The sequence below is a fragment of the Pangasianodon hypophthalmus genome, chromosome 10 (assembly GCF_027358585.1).
Source record: "Pangasianodon hypophthalmus isolate fPanHyp1 chromosome 10, fPanHyp1.pri, whole genome shotgun sequence".
NCBI classification, from domain to species: Eukaryota; Metazoa; Chordata; class Actinopteri; order Siluriformes; family Pangasiidae; genus Pangasianodon; species Pangasianodon hypophthalmus.
The window spans coordinates 18,592,931-18,613,950 of record NC_069719.1 but is presented as its reverse complement, the minus strand read 5'-3'; the positions used below and the strand labels follow the sequence as shown (position 1 = coordinate 18,613,950).

General features: G+C 39.2%; 2 protein-coding genes across 4 annotated transcripts in view; one reads left to right on the top strand and one right to left on the bottom strand.

Annotated features, from left to right (window-relative positions):
• The first annotated feature begins 1,779 nt into the window (after positions 1-1,779).
• Positions 1,780-9,273, top strand: gdf7 (growth differentiation factor 7). Its single transcript, XM_026933898.3, has 2 exons — positions 1,780-2,125; positions 4,820-9,273. Exons 1-2 carry the CDS (start codon positions 1,882-1,884, stop codon positions 5,797-5,799), a joined length of 1,224 nt encoding a protein of 407 aa, XP_026789699.3. The 5' UTR covers positions 1,780-1,881; the 3' UTR covers positions 5,800-9,273.
• Positions 9,274-9,541: 268 nt separating this feature from the next.
• ldah (lipid droplet associated hydrolase) overlaps positions 9,542-21,020 on the bottom strand; it is a 44,283-nt gene continuing 32,804 nt past the window's right edge. The window contains exons 7-9 of one of the 3 annotated variants that reach the window (XR_008302522.1): positions 14,543-14,625; positions 14,157-14,222; positions 12,109-12,242 (exon numbers count right to left, since the gene is read on the bottom strand). Coding sequence is in view for 2 of the 3 variants with exons in the window: in XM_053237498.1 (XP_053093473.1) it covers positions 12,051-12,242; positions 14,543-14,625 (275 nt within the window). In the remaining variant the exon portion in view is untranslated. Of the gene's footprint in view, positions 12,243-14,156; positions 14,223-14,542; positions 14,626-21,020 lie in introns of all 3 variants that reach the window. The other 2 variants (XM_053237498.1, XM_026933899.3) reach the window with 2 other exon arrangements.

The window sequence follows — 21,020 nt, the reverse complement described above, 5'->3', positions numbered from 1 at the left end:
TGCCCAGGAGAGTGGTACAACAGGTCTGGGAGAAATTCTGCCAGGCACAGGTAGACATCTTAGCTGATGAGTCAACTCATCATTGAATGTGGTCTTCCTAGCAGAGCCAATCTGACCCTCTGGGACAAGGCACACTAACCATGACTGGCCTTGTGGCCTGCTGAATGCATTCACACCTCCCTTGCTGATTCTGCCCATGGTACACAGAAATCAGCAATTGATCTACAGAGTTCTCAGAATGGCCACCGAAACCCTGGTTCCCACTGCAACTCTCTCTAGTGCAGAGAGTGTACCGCCCCCGGCCAGACTATCTGCGCCTGTGGGTTTGGCTCCTTACACTGGTGGGCAACTCGATGACTCTGTTATAGCAGTCCAGGAAATGATCTTGAAAGCTAGAGCCCCTGGTATGTGGGCCTTGTATGCTCTCAGATGGGAATGCTGGTTACACATGTAACTTTGGTTTTATAAACCCCGGATAACCGCCAGGGTTCTCTGTCATTCAGAAGCACCGCCAACCTTACTCGGTGAGTAGGCACCAGGATAAGAAGTGATGTGGTGTAATGGTATTTATAGCAAATGTGCACAAAAGGGCATCCAGGTGTTTATATGATTGTCTTAATTCTCCAACATCATTTTATTAATTGTTTAAAGCCTGTAAAACAGTGTAGCTTGTTACACTGACACACTAACAATATAAATACAAATAATTCATGTTGCCTGAGTGTGAATTAATTTTTCAAATTAACAAAACTGTTCCAAGAAGCAGAGGTTCTCAAAAAAATTTTTAACTATTAAAAACTATTTTAATAAACTAAAACTATTAAAAACTATTAAAAATACAACATTGCTTTAATGTGTACAGTGATATTTTGGTTACTAGGCAATATACTAGTTTTTTTAGTCTCTGAACTTTGCCTTACAGCACCCTTATAAGCCAGGTTTATTAAAATTCTCATTAAATTACAGCTATTTACAGGCATAATAACTCTGATGATGGTGAGTTGTGGTGATCTGGTTTCTATTCACTAATTTTGTAAATAATATACAGTAGCTTCTTCTCTCTTTATAATCATTTTAAAGCTATAAATGGTGATATTGCATTTTAACAGTAGAGGGCGACACACACACAAAAATTGCCCGAACAGGGTGATGGTTCACGGTCATCGCGTAAAAGTGATGTGACAGACATGATAGACCATGGTTCAAGGCCATTCCTTGATTACGCATGGCAAGGTTTTCAGCTAAAGTCATTGGACTGTAATAGTAAATAAAAGCGTTTTGTCATTTTAAATATGGTTAGTCATTTATCCTACAGGATTCATTCACACAGGCTCAGAAAAAAGGGGTACTACACTGAACCTGTCCTTGTCTCTGGGGTGGAAACTCTCAAGTGTAAACCATTTACACCTTTAGTGTGCATAGCTATAAATGTGCATATACTGTAGTGTACTTTTAAAGCATTACTCTAAAACTAATTACAGTCCATTTAAAGGTATACTTTATCCACATTTCCAGGTGAAAGATACAAAAGACAAGGGTGACAAGGAAAGGTACAAATTAAGTACTACTTTTTCTGAGTGCACCATTCAGTAGGACTGATGAAGCGAATGAATGGTGTGTTCAATCGCTTTGATTTACAATTATTGGCCAATATATGAACCACAAAGTTTCTGTGCAAGTCCAAGTTTTTAGTTCTCTGCTGGGGCAGTTTTCTCGTTGTGCCTGTGGGGGCGCTGCAGTGTTCAGCGCAACAGGCGTTACCTTATACACCACATTCAGCCCGAATCCAGCTATTAAGTCAATTTAAAGACCGAAAGGGGGAGTTCCTCAAGTCACCGCTATCCGTCAGGTTTCCCCGCTGTGGGCCAGAGAGTGCTGAAAATGAGCGGCAGGAAGAGTGGCGCTCCCTTGTTGTGGCTCGCCGTGTGCTTCGGGAGCGCGCTCGAGGCCGTGGCGCTGGGCTCGCGCGCGGTGTGGCGAAACGGCTCGGCGGTGCTCGTGCCGGACTACATGCTCAATCTGTACAGGACGCAGTCGCAGCTCGAGCGCACAAGCAACTACGGGAGCGCGACGCGCGCGAGGAGACGCGCCAACACAGTCACCAGCTTCGTGGACCAGAGCAAAGGTGGGGGACGCTCATCACTTTGCACTAGATTTCATGTGTGTAAGTTAGATAACTAGATCCGTTATTCCTTTTTTTAAACTGAATGATAAATGACTTGAGTTTAAAGTTAATTATAATCATATACATCTACAAACAGAATGCAATCTCTGGACATTCTTCTCTCTTTCAAGATGCACTGGCATTCCAGATGTTATCCCACTGACATTCTTTATATCCCTGCTACACCCTTATATATTGGTGCATTAGATGTTTGCATGCAATTGTAATAAGTCTGCTGAGCGTCTTTACATTATATAGCTAGCTTATACAGCTGCTTGTGCTGTTCTGTGTGGTTGGTGCGATGTGTATTTAATGCACTTTGGTGCACTTGTCACTTTGTACTGAAACTGTGGTTTTGTGCTAGGATTTTTATGTAGTCCTGTGTTTTTGTCCGTGTATTGTCTTGTTTTTATTATTATTTTTTTATTGTTTTATTTTGCCCCACTGTAGCCAATAGGTCGATGTTATAGCAATAAAATGACTCGTGCGCAAATGCGCAAATTGCATCCTGTGAATTATAATAGATATTACGGATACAATCCTGAAAGTAAGGATGCAGTCGTCTAATTGCACTTTATATACTTTTTTTTAAAGACATGTCAACAACATATTATGCAAATGATTCCTAGGGTTTTATTTGGACATGGTCGCAAGTCTTTATTTTCTATCCTGACATTTTTATCAACAAATTGTTGACCGTTTTCGATTTTCCTGATGTTTACGCTTTCGAAATAAATTATTTTAAATAACACCTAAAATTGTGGACTTTAATGTGTCTAACCTCCACCATCTGTGATAAATAAAGTTCACTGGCGTGTTGAGCTGAATGCTCGGAAAGAGCGTGCGATCCGTGGCCAGGTGTTGCTGATAAAGACAGAAACGCTTAATTCAAAACTCATGGTCAAATACACATTATCGCGTACAATAGTGACTTTACATAATACCGCCTGGTTCGGTGGGTCATTTCCCCGCCTAAGAAAACAAAATGAATTGTATGGGCTAGAACACCATGCTTGGTGTAATGAGGGGGACTGGAGCGATGGGGAGGTCAAAACAAAGTGCAATCCAGAGTCCATCCTGTAAAAAGTGACCTAAGTGCTATAAAACGACTAAATGCAAAAGTCAGTGCTGATTAAATAAAAGCAACACACATTAAAACATATCATAAAGATAGGCATTTTACCAACATTAGATTTTATGATCTTAGAGTTTTTAATCAGCAGTCCTTTTGTTTAGAAATGATTGGAAATCTTTTGGAAATTCAATTATTAAATCACATTGCATACATCATCGACTGACATAATTCAACTCTATGACCCCTTGGTCTCTGAGGCCCAGAAAATTCTTGAGGGCAAATTAGGCTTCATGTTGTAGACCAAAATAAAAGTGGGGAGTTGGAATGAACCCCCATTTGCAGACTGCCTATTCATGACATTTTTTAGATTATGTCATTGTTTTGCCTGGCAAGCAGATATTACCTCTAGAAGAGGATGCTTTGCTCTAGCACCCCGCTCTTTGAGTTCACCTTTCATTCTAATAGTGTGTGAGAAACAAGTATGAGAGGCAGCCTACACTGGATGCCTCTGTCTTTTTTGCTCCTCTTCAGGACCACAGGCCAAGCCCAGGTTGTGCGGCTGCTCACAGCAGATGCTTAACTGTTTGCAATTACTTGCTTTTCTTAGTTCTGTCTCGTGATATGCAGTCAACACGATATAGCCAGATCTGGCCTTGGGTTCTCGTGCTACCCACTCATATTAGAAGAATCCCCTTCATGTTTTAACCATGAAACTGTGGTCTGCGTCTCAGGTTGCACAGTGTTCTGGCTTCTACGGTTGAGTTAGATGTCAAGACGTCAACATTGAAACTTGTTTTACTTGCTGGATCTGGTCCCTCTTAGCAAAGTTTTTGTCTGCATTGCTTCAGTCACGGATGGCATAGTGCGACATGGGCTTATGATAGATCTCTTCGGAAAACATCTTAATAAGAAAAATAGTATAGCACAAAGATCATCATGAGATGTTCGAACGAGAATCACAGTTAGGCTCTCTCCAGAGGTTAAATGAGCCCAACACTTAGATGCTTTCAGGAAACCAGGTGATTTCTAGCAGTTATAATGGTGGTCAGAGGTGTTCAACCCAAATGGCTGACATCTAATTGTGTCCCCAGACCACCTACCACTCCTCTTAAATTTACAGCCTCCTCTTGAGGAGTGTAGCAGAAGGGGAGAGAAGGGCTTTGCTGGAGACCGTGAGCTTTTAGTGTGTCCCAGCAAGCATTTTTTCACATTCAATCTGCACAACTAGGAGATGCTGCCAAGGACCAAGGCAGTCCAACAGGTCAACCGAACACTCTCCACCTGGCCTTGGCTGGTGTTGTGTGCCTTGCATTTGGAGAATCCATTCCAGGCCCCTGAATGTTATTCTCATTGAAGAGAAGAGCTGACAGTGTCAGTATGGCATTTTCGGCTATTTGGTAGACTGCTCGCAACGGGCCAAGGAATGTGAGATTTCTACCCCAGACAGATGGCTCCTGTAAGCACTGCTGAAGTTAAATTAACATTGACCCATTATTGAAATTCCTCCCAGGCAGTACATATTTGAATGTCTAAGACTGAACTGCTCATCTTCTTGTTGTTGATTTCTTGTGTACTTACAGATGAGCCATCGGCTGAGTCCCACCAGCAGTACATATTTGACCTTTCGGGTCTCTCAAGGACAGAAGAACTAGTGGAGGCTGAGCTGCGGGTGTTGCGGAAGCTGCCGTCTGACTTGGAGAAATTACAGTCCTGTGCAGGAAACCTGTACCACCTACTCCTTTATAGCTGCTCCTCTCGGGGCTCATCAGGCAAGCCAATACTGCTCACTTCTAGGACCATCAACATTCTGGATACCACCTTGAGCACTTGGGATGTGTTTAATATTGGGACTACTCTGAAAGCCCACTACTGGGTGCATAGGACAACTCAAGACAGCAGATATGTATGTTTCAGCATAGCTGTTGTTTCACACTTAACAAATGAAGTGGTCTCCCCTTCTTTAGTTGGTCTGGGTTCGACGGGGCAGCAGAAGAATGAGAGGGCTTTGCTTGTAGCCTTTTCCCGCACTCGCAGGAAAGAGAATCTGTTCAGAGAGATCCGTGAGAAGATGAAAGCCATGCACATGTTTGATTGGAGCTCTGAGGATCATGGTAGACCCAGGCGCCGCCAGAAGAGGAGAACTGCCTTAGCAGGCCGCTCTGGTGCAGCAGGGACAGCAGGTGGAGGGGGAGCCATTGGGGGAGGTGGAACAGGCGGAGGGGGCAAAGGAGGTGGCAGACGGAGAACTCGCTGCAGCCGCAAACCTCTCCACGTGAACTTTAAAGAGCTGGGATGGGATGACTGGATCATTGCGCCGCTGGACTACGATGCATACCACTGTGAAGGTGCATGTGACTTCCCACTGCGCTCACACCTCGAACCCACCAACCACGCCATCATCCAGACGCTCATGAACTCCATGGATCCAGAGTCAACACCGCCCAGCTGCTGTGTGCCTTCCAAGCTCAGCCCTATAAGCATCCTATATATTGACGCTGGGAATAATGTGGTGTATAAGCAGTATGAGGACATGGTGGTGGAGAGCTGTGGCTGCAGGTAGCAGCATGAAATTGGGCTGGACTACAGCCCTTGATTTGAAACCTACAAATGAGCCCCAATGCAGCACTGCTAGCCTCACAGAAATGAGCCTTAGTGCCAAAATATTTTAGCAATCACTACCATGGATAAGTGTGTGCACATGCATGTGGTGGAGTGGACATAAGAGGTTATGCTCATGGGTATTTTGAACAGTATCTGTCAAATGGGCAGAAAACCCAATGGGTAATCATGCTGAACAGCCCTCTTTGCAGGATACTAAATTCTCCAACAAAATGAACGCCGCCTTGATCAGGAAAAAAGTAAGACCAGAAATTCCAGAAATAACACTGCATCCTGATAATGTAAACGAAATGATAGAGCACTCATGTATGCTCACAATGACTGAGAAATTTTGAACTGTTCTGAGTTCCCAAGTCTGTCAGAGATTCCATGCAAGACTAAGAGTGGAAATATAAATATAAATATGAGAAAGAAAAAAGTGACCTTAATCAGTGGCAGCAATGCTTGTCTGAATGTTGGAGGTTTGGACTTTTTCTGTAAGGCGCAAAGTGTTATTCCAGTTGGAGCTTGGGTTGTTTTTATAATCAAGAGACTCACCGGGTGATATATTGAGTATGACAGTTCTGAATTTTATATCAAGGTAACCCACACACAGCTGATGCTCCCAAGAGGTGACATCTCGCTTCCTTTTCTCAGCATAATAGACAGTGTTTGACTGGCCCACAAAAGGAAACTCACAAACCATTCATTGCTAAGAACTTCAGTCATTATTTGTTTCACTCAAAAGGCTAATCACCCCAAGTTCTTTAAGAATTGTGTTTAACTAAGCTCATTACAAAAGAAATAAACTTTGTGGACACCCCACTTGGCATCTGCCAGACTAGATACAATAACTGTGTTATTCATGATGTCCACATGTATAAGAGGTAAATGACTTCACTGAACCTCAGAACCTGGGAAAGAGGTTAGAGAGCCAAAGTCAGAATGATTCTTGGCATTGTGCACTTGTGTGTGACAACCCTCTTGTCAGGTCAAACTAAATGTGTAGGTCGGTTTGCTTTTCCTTGTCTCTGCTGTCCTTTTTTTCATTTTATTTTAGAATAAACATTCCCATCAAGGACATTCTCTTGAATGCAGCCTCACATTGTACACCTGCTAAGACAATAGGACCTAAGACAATAAGTGTTAACTCTGGGGGGGAAAAAACACCCAACAACCTGGAATCAGGCCAGGTGAACCAACCAACCTATCTAAATTCAATTCAAATGACTAAATTCCATAATCCCTGTGGTATATAACTTTGAACGGTATTTGTTTTTCCATTATCTATAATATACACACTACAATATAGTCATACATAAGAAAAGCATTATAAAAACAAAATAGTGGCATTATAACCTGCAGTATTTTAGCGTAAATAGACAGCCAGAAAAGCTGCAGCCATCAAACAACTGCTGTGTGCCTTGTATGATCGGCATAACCTAGTGAGCTCAGCCCTGCACGAGTTCTGCCGGTTTTGATAACAGACTTGTGTTGTCCCAGTTTATTTCAGTAAAGATAATTCATTTTGTCAGAAAAAAAAAACATTTTGGTTGCAGTTTGTCAGGGTTTTTAAGGACAAGGAGCAGAGGCACATAGTGTTGTGAGCCGTAAGTATATCTGCTTAAGCATACACAAATAATCTTTTGGGCATTTAATAAATTCTATAAAAAAGTGACATTAGATTTTTCTCCTAAATGCACAACAAACACACACACACACACACACACACACACACAAATAATAATAATAATAAATACTAGTCATAAAGCAATAACAAGAGCAACACCTGAAGGTACAAATCTACAACTAAACATTTTGAACTGTTAAACTTGTTAACTAAGTGTGCCTCGGTTACAGTCACTGTAAGTGGTATGGCCTTGCTTATCGAGGGTACCTATCACAGCCATCAAATATCATTGTTAAATTTTCTTTTACCACAGAATAGCAGCTTACGTCATTAAAATGAACCTTGTTCTCTGTTATATCTGAAAGTTATGATAAGATAAAGGATAAGATAAGATTTACTTATAATTAGCATTGGACTTATGCTTTGCTTTTGTCATGTCAATAGCGTTAAGCACCAAAGCTGACCCAAATTTACAAGTACAATGTGTATGCTGACTTATTTCAGGAGCATGGTGGAAGTCAAACTTAAAGCTGCAAGAATTACGTTTTTGTGCTTTGGCATTTTAACTTAAAAGCCTTTAGAGACATTTTGAGGAGTAGGTATTTCAGCCGGCCAAGTGCTTTCAGACACTGAATGTAAATCCTACAGCATTGCTATGCTTCGACTGGGGGCTTTGGCAACGTTGCTGTATACATCAATGTTAGACTATGTTCACTTCGTAAGAATCGGACATCTGTTTTACTTTACTGTCCCCGTTTATAGTGTGTTGGTTTTAAATATGAGATGGAATAGTAAAACAGTGTTTATATTAATTTTAAAGTACTAGTCTTAATTTAGCGCATTTATGTTCTCTCGAGTCCCTGCATATTTGTGAGCTGTAACAAAATGTATAATGAAAATGATCATTATACAAAACAGAACAGAAATGCAGTATATGTCCTTTGACTGACTACAAATGTCTTAAATGCAGAAACCATATTGGAGTATTGTCATTGCACTATGTGCGAGTTTTTGTGTAACATATAAAGGGATTGTACATAATTGAGCTATAAATTATCTGTAAACAGCTATACATTTTTCATCTTTTGGAAATATTGTTTAGTAGTATATATTAAATATATACATATAAATATCTAGACAAGTTTTAAACCCAAAATTAAGTACACATTGTAGCCTCTTCTTTTCTTTCACCCTTTTTACTATGCCATTTCTGTACAGATGATTTTATTAAAGCAAAGAGTTTATTAATAAGAGAAAAAAATGGACTCTCTTCACAATTCTTTGCCAGGAATTCAAATAAAAGTAAACTCTTACTTAAATGTGTCTTCCACCCTTGGTTTCAGAAGTATTATTGCATTTGTGTTTTGTTTTGTTTTTTGCCCGAAAAGTACTAAAAATATTTCCAGGTGATTTAGATTTCAAAAGGCAGAAAGGGAGGAGAGACTGTTGCCCAGTGTGGGCAGGAAAGTCATAATGCATTATGTGAAGCGCTATGCTCAGAGCACTTTAATGCTTGTGTGTGTATGTGGGTGTGTATGTGGTGCACACTGGAAGTTTTATTAAATTTGTTGACTTCATGGCTTTACACAGAGTCCATGCCCTCAGAAGGTTGTGATGCAATTGCACATTTGTCTTGTGATGGTTTCTCAAAAATAGTGAAAGAGACAGCTCTAGTTTACACCAGCTGTTAAATATATTTTTTGTATAACACTGTAACTCAGTGTGACTCAAGAATATATTTGACTACTGATGTGCTGCATTTATACATTAATATATAAAAATATTTGAACCTATTTTCAGACAATATAGCCTACTCCTCATGAAAGGTTAAATATCATACAAATTTAACTGTTCATATGAAGTGGTTCTAAAGTATTTGGTAATTATTATTATTATGTTCTAAGGCATTATTTAAATTTTCAACTTTTCTTATACATGTATGTGGTATATTTATTAGATCATTTGTGAGATTACATCAGTGGAACAGAATATAAACAACCCCAACACTTGGTATAGCAGTGCTGAAGTAAGACATTAAAAGCTCAATAACAGGAAAAAAAGAGAATTGGTGAGAACGAGAATGTGCAGTTTAATATATAGATGACATGGTTGCTGTCTGTGGATTTCTTAAAAAAAAAAACAGAATGATGAAAACACAAACACACAAGGCCGAGTCAAATGAAAACCTTATTTTTTTTTATTTTGCATTGTTTATTGCCAATAGGTGTCACGAAAGTGTATCGCTTTTCCACATAATCACCATTTCGTTCAAGTGTTCCAGTACTTTTAATAAAAGTTAATAAAAAAGATTCCTCTACAAAAAAAAAATGGATTAAATTCTAATTTGCATCGCATTTTCAAGGTTTTCATTTGACGCACCCTCTTATTACCAGAAAACACATCTCAAAAACATGAGAACAGAAAAGACAGAAAAGACAGCCCACTATTACAGTGCAAACACTTATAGATCAAGGTTTATTAGATAAAGCTATACTGGTACAAAAACTGAAAGGGGGGACAAAGAGTAACTACTACTATGTCAAAACAAGACCTAACAAAGACCAGTGGAACAAACTTGATCCGTTACAGATGATATTTGGCAGGAAAAAGCATGTATATATCTGGGCCGACTCTTCATTGCCACAAAAAACCTAAACCACTTTGAAAATGTAAAACAGTAAAGCTTGTTTGCTTTGCCACAATTCAATCCACCCGGACGGGATTACTCCATTTCCTTCGATGAACTAGCCCTGCCTCCTGGTTTAAATCAAGGATAAGCAAATTAAGGGGCTTTGTCATTCTTTTCTGAACAGGCAGAAGAGGGAGATTAAAGAGGCCTGGGTTTACATGTCGAGGGTTTACATTTCCTCTGGGACATCCAACAGACCGGATCAGCTGGAGATGTTTTACTCTACATTTGTTCAGCTTTTCACTAACACAAGATATTGTTCACTGGTATGATGCCTATAGGACATCCTTGAATGTGAAGTTTAATTAGGAATCATGAAATCACTAATACTTACAGTGTATCTGGTGTCAAAATGACAAAGCCAAGCTGGATATTAGCAGCATCTGGTTCAGGGATGATAATGTTGAAATCAAAAGGGCATTATCTATTGTGGTAGACAGGAATATAGTCGTATCCAAGACAAAGCAAAACAATGTGATTTGTGATGTTTGTTACGACTGACTGGTTTGTGGGACTTCCTACTGTTCTGGACATGGGGGTTATTGAGGGAGACTTGCATGTTCAACCAGTTAAAACTCTGCAACTGGACCCAAGCCTTTCTATAATGTTTTTCTTAAAACAGAGCCCTGTTTTGTCCACATGATTATCAGTATAGGAGAAGAACAGCTTTTCAGGTACAACACTATTTGAGAGTCTTGGTATGCTGTGTGGGAAAATATAACCAAGGCAGAGTGACAGGCCTGATGCTGTTAAGCACTATCCATATGGTGAATGCTGCAAATACACCGAATAGGAAGCCAGTGCACTGAAAAGTGCATGGAACACATGAAAATTCATTACTCTCTGTTCTCAAAAGCTCTAGTTTGCTGTCATAAGGCCTGTAGTATTTGACTCCTGCCAGTATGCACTTTTTCTGCTTTCTTGCCACCATGCCAAAATGCTATTTTTTGACCAAAAACAAATCAAACCCCATTTAAGGTCTTCTTATGATCTACGTTTTCATTGGAAATGGAAAACACATGTGTGCAACATATTTATAGTTGAATAAATCACTGTAATAGTCAGTATTACTTTATAAAAACTTTCCACATCACTTTTTTAGACAGGTGTTTTATAGCCATCCTTCAGAATATCTCAACAGTATTTATAATCAGAATACCATGACAAATATTGTACAAGGATACTTGGATATTTTACAATAATTTATTATAGATTAATGGTAAACCACTAGTCCAACCATTAATATTAAATTACCTTTCTATTAAACTACAGGTAATCCCTCCAAACAAACAAACAAACAAAAAAAAAACACACCCACCAGATTTGGGTATATGATGTCTATGCTTTGGTGCAATGATCATTTTTTTTCTGGCTTTTCATCTGATTTTTAATCAGATTGCACAATATAGGAAGACTTTGGTCTCAAACCTTCAAATGTGTGCTTACTGATTTAACATAGGTTAAAACCTGCTATTATAGTGGCCACAGTAAATTTAATTTCTTAACTATTAAAGACAAAATCCAATCACTGAATAAAAAAAAACAGAGGCTAGGTGTTGGGAAGACACTAAAGTTTATCATAAATCTTAATTAGCCAAGCAGTGAGTGGTAAAGGAATCACATTTCTAAATTCTCTGTTATTGCTTGTAGTCTTAATAAAAACAGAGTACTCATTTGTTAAGGGTAGAGTAGCCACTTATTTAAAAATTCTTATTTTAAGAAGCAAATTTGAGGATCTGGGCATTTTCAAGTGTTCATTGAGAAGCATTGGGTTTCAGCACCATAATAAAGGCCTTTAAAAGGTCTTTGATAATCTGTTCCTCGTAAGTCACTGTGAACGGCACTGGAACACAGGGCCTGTGTAGGTCAGTGGTCAGGTTTGATACTAGTAGTACTATAATCCTCTTAGGTCATCACGTATCCACTGTGTGATCATGTTAGCCATCTCTTCACCCGCATCCAGGACAAATGCATGGCGCAGTCCACGCTCACACAAACGAATGTCTCCATCGGGAAAGTCTCTTCGGATATCCTGGTAGTACTGCACAGGGCACCAGTGGTCTGTGGCTCCATAGTAAAAAACAAGCTGAGGGCATGAAAAAGTGCTTTAGTCCTATATGCAACATGTATAACCCATAGATAGTTAGACCCGATCGATTCTGATTAGTGTTGTGTTGATTTACTTTCCATAACAGCACAGCTCTGACAGTAATTCTGGCTACAAAGCAAATGATAGGCTTATATTAATTTACTAATTCTGATACATTATCACAGAGACTTGTATGGTGGATGCTCCAATTAAATAAATTAAAAAATGCGTGGAATTGTTGATATGGTGAAGTCTTCTGTGAGGAGACGTTCATTCAGCATTTCAGAAGGAGTCTCCAGTGTCTGTGCTTTGTAACAGTCAGAGGTAAAGCTGTTCCTTTACATTCTCTGACATGGGAAAGTGTTGTGTTTTTTCAGAAACTTTAGAAGCTGCATTTTTTTCTCTCTGGGAGAGTACTTCAAGAGAGAGAAAATGAGAGGCTGGTGACTGTTTATAGCTGTTATAACGTAAGTAATAACAGGAACTAACTTGTTTTGCAGATGCTCAACAACATTAAGCATAGCTATAAATTTATAAAATGTACAAAGTGTCCTTCTGTAATAAATAAAAAATGTTTGCTGTGGTATAAGGGGAATAAAACACTTTGGGACATGCTGTTACTGGAAAATAAATCAACTCCCTGTCATTGAATATTTGCCTATAACACCATGTTCTGTGTACTAATGCACATCTTATGAAGCATTTATTCAAAAGGTATATCGAAACCTCAAATCATTCACATCTATGTCTTTTAAATGAAAGAGGGTGCTTCAGCACAGCTATTTATTATCTGGGGGAAAAAAACCTTTACACAAATGAAAAGCAAGATGATGTGGTGACTACGATGGGATTCAAGATGCTCAACTTTTAACACTATGAAATATTATTTGTCTCTGTTGCCCCTCCACCCCACCACACTAAACCCACATTAAAAAGGGAGTACAAAAAAGAAAAAAAATCATGCATCATGTTTCATATTTAAAAAATGAACATAAACATTTTTGTGTTTATTCTCCACTACATCCCTGATAAGATCTCAAAAACAAACACACCATAAAAAAAGGACTTCACAAGCCACAGATGACAGTCTCAGTGACCGTATAGTCTACTCAAGATTCAGACCAAACCAGGTCAGGAATGATTGACGATAAAATGTGATGTCCTCCTTTCTCATGGTTAGTAGTGATTCAGCAGTGATTCTAAGCCTATAGCATTTAGAGGAAAGGGAAAATCTCCCCTACTGACTCTTGAAACCTATGTAGTGTTAACTGTCCTCGTGCTGTACACAATAGAAAGATCGAATTTACTTGTCAACTGTTTTACATCACTCTCCTGATGAATTGCATAATGCTAGTGCTTTGCTGCCTGTACTAGTTAATCATGATGACTTCTACATCTGTCTGCCTGATTGATTTCTCCACAGCCTATAAATCTAATAAAGGAGTCACATGCATGTGGTTTAAGACTGAAGAGGGGTTCAAACATATGACCTCCTGTCTTCACCTACAGCTCTTTCAAAAAGAATTACTCTGGCAAGTTGCTGCCAAGCAATGAGCCAGCAATGCTTGATAGCTTCAACAATGCAGGCTGCAACAAAGTGTATGAAAGCAAAATGGGAATACACACGCACATACAGAGCCAGAGCTGCACAACAAAGGAGGGGGTTCCCTTTGTCATGCAATCCATGTCAAACATTGGATGACATTCACCTAAATAAATAAATAAATTGAACACCATTTAACAAAAGTTTGACTTTCCTTAAGTGTGCCTCTGCTGTGACTATAACAGTGCCATCTTTGAGCTCTGTCTTTTCAACAGAACTTAACAGGAAGGTGCTGTATGTCTTGTGACACTTAGGGTTAAAGTATGTGGTGTGTACGAGAAGCAGAGTGAGAGCAGCAATGATATCACCTTTTTAACTGATGACAGATAAAGTGCACCAGTCATTGACATCTCAGCCAGTCATGTCCCACCTCTCTGCATGCATGAGGCCTCTGGTTAGCATCAGAAAAACGCATCGAAAACACACAAGCTGACACACATGCTCGATATGTTCTTCATGCCTCCGGACAGAGCAAGACAGCATGAGTGCTCACTCTGATCTTGCATTCTTTGAACTTTTCACAATAAACTGTGGATGATTATAAGATAATCGAGCCCTTTTGGCCACTTGGGAATGTCTGAAATCTGTTCTAACTTTAGAGGGAAACCTTAAACATCACTATAATACTAATATTCATAACACTGTAAAATACAATCATTAATCAGTGGTAATATATCGGCTGTTGACCGAGTACCTTGTCAAGATGTTGTTGTATGGTCAAGTTATCTCGATCTAGCACCATCCTCATTTCTTGACTCCCCATATACATAGCATTAGCTGTGAAAGGATAGGAAAAAACAGTCAGAAACCACAGAAACAGAGTCTCAGGGAAAGAGACAGACAGTAGTACACACAACAATACATCTCTAACTTGGAGAACACAGCACTCTAACTGAATCCTCTTAACATAAAACAACAGTGAAACAAATCTTTCTTAAGCTGATAATGATCTGTCCCCATTTCTTATGTTGTTTAGTGAAACAACCAGCACCTTAAAATCAGATGAATAAATTGGATGGATAAATACTCTTCCATCTGTATTTGCTTAAGTGCTTAAGTGTTGATATGGAACTTTTATGTGACTTTTTTTTTGGAAGGAGTCTCCAGTGTCAGCATGGGGCAGGGGGGATATATTTTGTAGTTATGTAGTAGTAATTACTGTGCCGTTAATATTAACCATGTTTGCTAGGACTTTTGATATTCCCCTTCAAGAAATACTCTTAAGAAAATGTCATGTTTATTGTCCCTGAACCCCCCCGGAAAACGCCCTTGTATGTAGAGTTGCTACGTAGCTGTGAAGTTTAGGAAATCTACAGTGGGAATGCAACAATACAACTCCAATATGGAGAATGTAGCCCTGAACCTGATGAGCTATAACCATTTATTATGCTGTGAGTGTTCTCTTTAATGAAACAACTTCCACCTTAACATCAGAGGAATAAACCCTCTCCCCTTTGTCTTTGAAAAGGCCTGCTGGCTATTTAAAGGTGATTATTTTTTGAAAAAAAAAAAAAAAAAAAAAAATCAGAGCAATCTGTGCAGGAGAAGACAAAAGAGGAAATATGCAAAGTCCTTTGGAGTCACAGTAACCCAACTCCTTTAATCTTACCTTCCATTAGCAGAATCCACTAGTGAGGACACTTTATTAAAACCATTAGTTGAAGTACAGTATTTTTTTGGGCCTGCATAAAAACATACTGTAGCTGATATTTTGTTTCACCTCCCCTGAACATATTGTAGTGGACTTTCACACACACCCAAACACACGATTCATGAGCTAATGTGCATTGCCTGACATGATGACCTGGCAAGCAAACAGCAAGAGTGATCCTATTGCCTGTGTATGTGTGTGTGTGTGTGTGTGTGTGTCTGGCCAAATGTATAGGAGACAGTGTTCATATTTTGCATCATTGGGACTTTCCTTTCAGCATGGGCTGTGGCTTGCTAACTCTCTTTCCAGGGAAAGGGTGTATACATATATTTTAGTCTACGGGCACAAATCTGTGCGTGCATGAATGCAGGTCTGTTCAGACAGAGGAACCAAGGGTTTGATCAGCTATCCATACAACAGCTCTCCAAATAATAATAATAATAATAATAATTCACCCTGAGTTTGGAAAACACAAAAAAAAGTTGTTCAACTAAATGTTCAACATCTATGTTTTCTTTAACCCCTAAAGAAGTCAAGAAAAGCGTGTAACTGCTCGAACCACAAACAGTACCTATATAGATCAACATAAACTGCAATATTTCAGTACATAGTTAATCCTTAGTGGCAGGTTGCTAATGTCTGAGAGTCCAGTTAAGCATCGACAGCACTGGGGTGTAGGTGACGGGGTCTTACGCAACTGTACAATAGATGATTTATGGAACAAGGAAAGAAGTGAATATAAACCTTGTAAAGGTTCAGTGTTTGATGGGTATGCAGGAAAATAATCATATATATATATATATATATATATATATATATATATATATATAAATAACCTTTACACAAAGTTACATTCTGTAGGAGGTGATATACTGCATATAGCGTCTTTCTAACACTCAAGGTCACTGTACACAAAAAAAAAAAAAAAAAACGTGTATGTAATATAAATACTATAATGTAGTTTCAGTAGCTTCAGTTCAGCCTGTGATTTCACCTTCTTCAAACATACATTAAAAATGCCAGATGTCATTATTATGCCTCTGGTCCAGCAATCTAAAGCACAATTTCCACAATTTCCATACTGTGCCACTCAAAATGTATGATACAATATGACCCATTGCTACCATATAATGGATGTGCAAAATCATACAAAATCTCTGGTCTGAACTATTACACAATATGGACAAGATCTTACAATGTGTAACACTATATATTGCATTTGTGATATGTCTTGATATGTATTAAAAACACATTGGTAAAGCCCTTGACGTGCAATGGTGGAAGACTGGCCTGCATTATTTGGATCAGTATTATTTACGTTTGTCGGATCATGTAAATGTGATTCATCAAAACAGCCACAGGAACACTCATCTGCAACATCTGAGATCGTTCAGGATGCTCACAGCAAAAAAAAAAAAAACATTTAGGGATTTGTTAGAGAGCTCAAGTGCAGTTTTCTGAGATATCAAAGGCCAAATATGGTACAAAACACCTTTGTTTACACTAGTGATTTTCAAATGAAAATCTAAAAAAAGATTGCTGATTGCTGTCTGTGGAATAAAAATCAGTTATCTGCTTCTTTTCAGTATAAGCAAATAATCTTTCTCTTGTGTTTGGAGCGATGTACTATGACCTGGAACATTTCATTGTATTACATTAAAAAGAGTAAGCTTGGAATGTTTATCAGTGTAAATAAGTGGGATGACCAGGCACTAGGGTTCAAGACGGCTAAAAAAAAAAATCTCTCTGACCTTGTTTCTTATTAAGTTTTTTAGTAATCGGCTGGGTTCTCAGGTTGAAAATTAAAGACAAGTTCAGACATGGGTTAGAAAGAATAATCTTTCAACAAGTACAGAAGGGAGTAGCGATCCTGTATGTTTAGCGACTGGGCATATTTTACTCAGTATTCAGAGCTGTTTGAAAATATGGACTCAACTTGCTGACATCATTTAACACCAGTAATGCTGCACACGCCAATTTCCAGAATACAAAAGCAATGGACAAAATTGGACACGGATTCAGAACTACTTTAAAGCTAAAAAAAACAAAAGGAGGAAAAAATTAGTGAGACTGAGACAGAGAGAAAAATTTAGTTAGAGAGATGTGTGTGCCAGTCTTGGGGCAGTGATGAGCGAGACATCCCCTGGTCTATCTCACTTATCTCTAGGGGGGTGTCTGGACTCGGGGGTTTGGCAGGACATAGCATTCCAGCCCAATTTACACATCCTCACACATGCACCCAGTTAACATCAGAAAGAAGACGTAAAGGAGACACAAATGCATATGCACTGACTCATCTAGAGAAATCAGCTAGGACACACCAATGTAGTGACAAAATAAATAAAAAAAAAACTATATTAACGTACTGTGCTACACCTAAAGCCAAAAACATGATTGGAGTCTAATCAATATTATCATTTGATCATACTGCAGATACATTTTGAAAATATGTCCTGTAAACATTAAACTTAAAAACTGAGTCTATGCAAAAACTTTCAAAACTCTGTGTTTGTGCTACTTATGTGGTACATTATGTGGTACATTTTCTGAAAATCTTCATAAGTGACACACAGACACACACACACAGACACACACACACGTGTCTTTGCATCTTTGTGAGGTAATTACACCGATATACTTATTACTGTAGCTAATTAATGCTGTGTCTACATCTCAAATCCAACCTCAGTAACTAAAACGAAAAAATATATAAATAAATAAATAAATAAAAAAAAACAGAAAACAAACAAACAAACAAAAACATTTTCCTTATGGGACCCAGTCAGCTATCTCCACAAAGTCAAAACTCTCAGATATTAATATCCTTGTGGGGATATTTGTCACCCACCAAGACACAATATAACACCAACAACAAGACCAACAACACCACTGCCACCACCACCACCACCACCAATAATAATAATAATAATAATAATAATAATAGTAGTAGTAGTAGTAGCAGTAGTCGTAGTAGTAGTAGGAGAAGAAAGGGAAGAAATCCAGCCAGCTGCCTGTCTGCTGTCTTGAAGCACATTGACTGTTTTATGTCACTGTTCTTCCTCATTCTGCTTTGATAAAATAAAAATGAACTTGATGAACCAGACAGTTTTACCCTCCTTTTTTTCAGTTCAATAACACATGTCTTGAAAGAAAACCACAAACCGGTGCAACACAATGCAGAGTTTTCTTCCACCCAACAGAACCCAAGGTGGGTGGGCAAACTCTGCAGTACCTCATACAGAATTATACTGCTGTTTAGAGAAAAGCAATTGCATGAAATAACAGAAATAAGCATGTCTTTCATTACATTGAATTTAAGGGATTTATCCATCATCGCTTTTTAATTGTGGATTAAAACTGATTTGGAAGTGCTGGGGGAAATGTTTGTGGCTTTTTCTCCAGGAGAAATAACACCTGTGGTCAAGAAACCAGAGTGACCAGGCTGCACAACACCGTAACCACATCCTTCATTTAGCTAGAATATACCTGGCCTCTGATCGCTACTATGGTTCCTTTATCATGCTTGTTCCAAAATTTTATATATCTTCCATTTATAGTTTACATTAGAAATAAAGTTAAAGATATTACAAAAAGGAAACCATACTACCGCAAATAATACAACAAATGAAAAACAACATTGGAGGAATGTTGGAAGGTCTCTTCAGAGTGGATATTTCTTAGATTTCAACATTAATGTCTTGACTACGGATTGAAGCAAAACCTCAATATCATTCAATAAAACCGTTCATAAACCAATCCACAGCATGGAAAATCAGGAATCTGGTCAGCTACGATATGATGTTCTAGAGTTACTTCAAAACAGCTAACATATTTCAGCCTCTGTATGACTTTCATTTTGATCATTTTATTGCCCTCGGGTTTCTATCCAATGTTCTTCAACCGAGAGGTTTCATCTTTAAGCACTTACATGCCTGAACTCTTGCTAAGGTGACTAGCTTATATTCAGTAATGTGCCAACACACATTTTTTTTTTTTTTGACAAACTAGGCCACTATTATCAGGCGAAGTTCACATATGAAGTTAATATAACATGAAGAGTGGTGTGTAAAGTAATTGTGCTTAAAGTAACTCGTCTTCTAAAAATCAAAGCTTAGCTTACATAAGGACATAAGGACAAAATTCATATTTGCTTCCATGTTCTGTTGTGGTCTGATCAAATCCCATGGAGCACTGGATTTATGCTTCACAGAACAAGATTTAGTTTCCTGTTGTGTAACTGCTACTGGATGAAATTACCTTTTAGATACCATCCTCTAAGAGAAAATAGTATTATGCTCCAGCTAAAGGTGGCTAGCACCCAAAATTAGCACAGGCCAGAACTGATCACAATTTTACCCAGACTTAAATATTTAAATCTATTATGTTTTTCAAACACACACACATACACCAATCAGCCATAACATTAACACCACTGACATGTGAAGTGAATAACACTGATTATCTCGTTATAATGGCACCTGTCAAGGGGTGGGATATATTAGGCAGCAAGTGAATAGTCAGTTCTCAAAGTTGATGTGTTGGAAGCAGGAAAAGGCTCAGGATCTGGGCGACTTTGTCAAGGGCCAAATTGGGATGGCTAGACGACTGGGTCAGAACACCTCCAAAACGGCCGGTCTGTGGAGTGTTCCCAGTATGCAGTGGTTAGTACCTTCCAAAAGTGGTTCAAGGAAGGATAATTGGCGAACCGGCAACAGGGTCATGGGCGCCCAACACTCACTGGTGTGTGTGGGGAGCAAAGGCTAGCCCTTCTGGTCCGATCCCACAGAAGAGCTACTGTAGCACAAATTGCTGAAAAAGTTAATACTGGCTATGATAGAAAGGGGTCAGAAGTATGGGGCTGCGTAGCCGAAAGCTCCTACAATAAGCACGTGAGCATCAGAACTGGAGCAATGGAAGAAGTTGGCCTGGTCTGATGAATAATGTTTTCTTTTACATCATGTGGACGGCCGGGTGCGTGTGGGTCAGTTACCTGGGAAATAGATGGCACCAGGATGCACTATGGGAAGTAGGCAAGCCGGAAGAGGCACTGTGATGCTCTGGGCAATGTTCTGCTGGGAAACCTTGCGTCCTGGCATTCATGTGGATGTTACTTTGACACGTACCACCTACCTAAACATTGTTGCAGACCAAGTATACCCCTTCATGGCAACAGTATTCCCTAATGGCAGTGGCCTCTTTCAGCAGGATAATGCGCCCTGCCACACTGCAAAAATTATTCAGGAATGGTTTGAGGAACATGATAAAGAGTTCAAGGTGTTAACTTGGCCTCCAAATTCCCCAGATCTCAATACGATCGAGCATCTGTGGGATGTGCTGGACAAACAAGTCTGATCCATGGAGGCCCCACCCCGCAACTTACAGGATTTAAAGGATCTGCTGCTAACGTCTTGGTGCCAGATACCACAGCACACCTTCAGAGGTCTTGTGGAGTCCATGCCTCGAAGGTTCAGAGCTGTTCTGGCGGCACAAGGGGGACCTGCACAATATTAGGCAGGTGGTT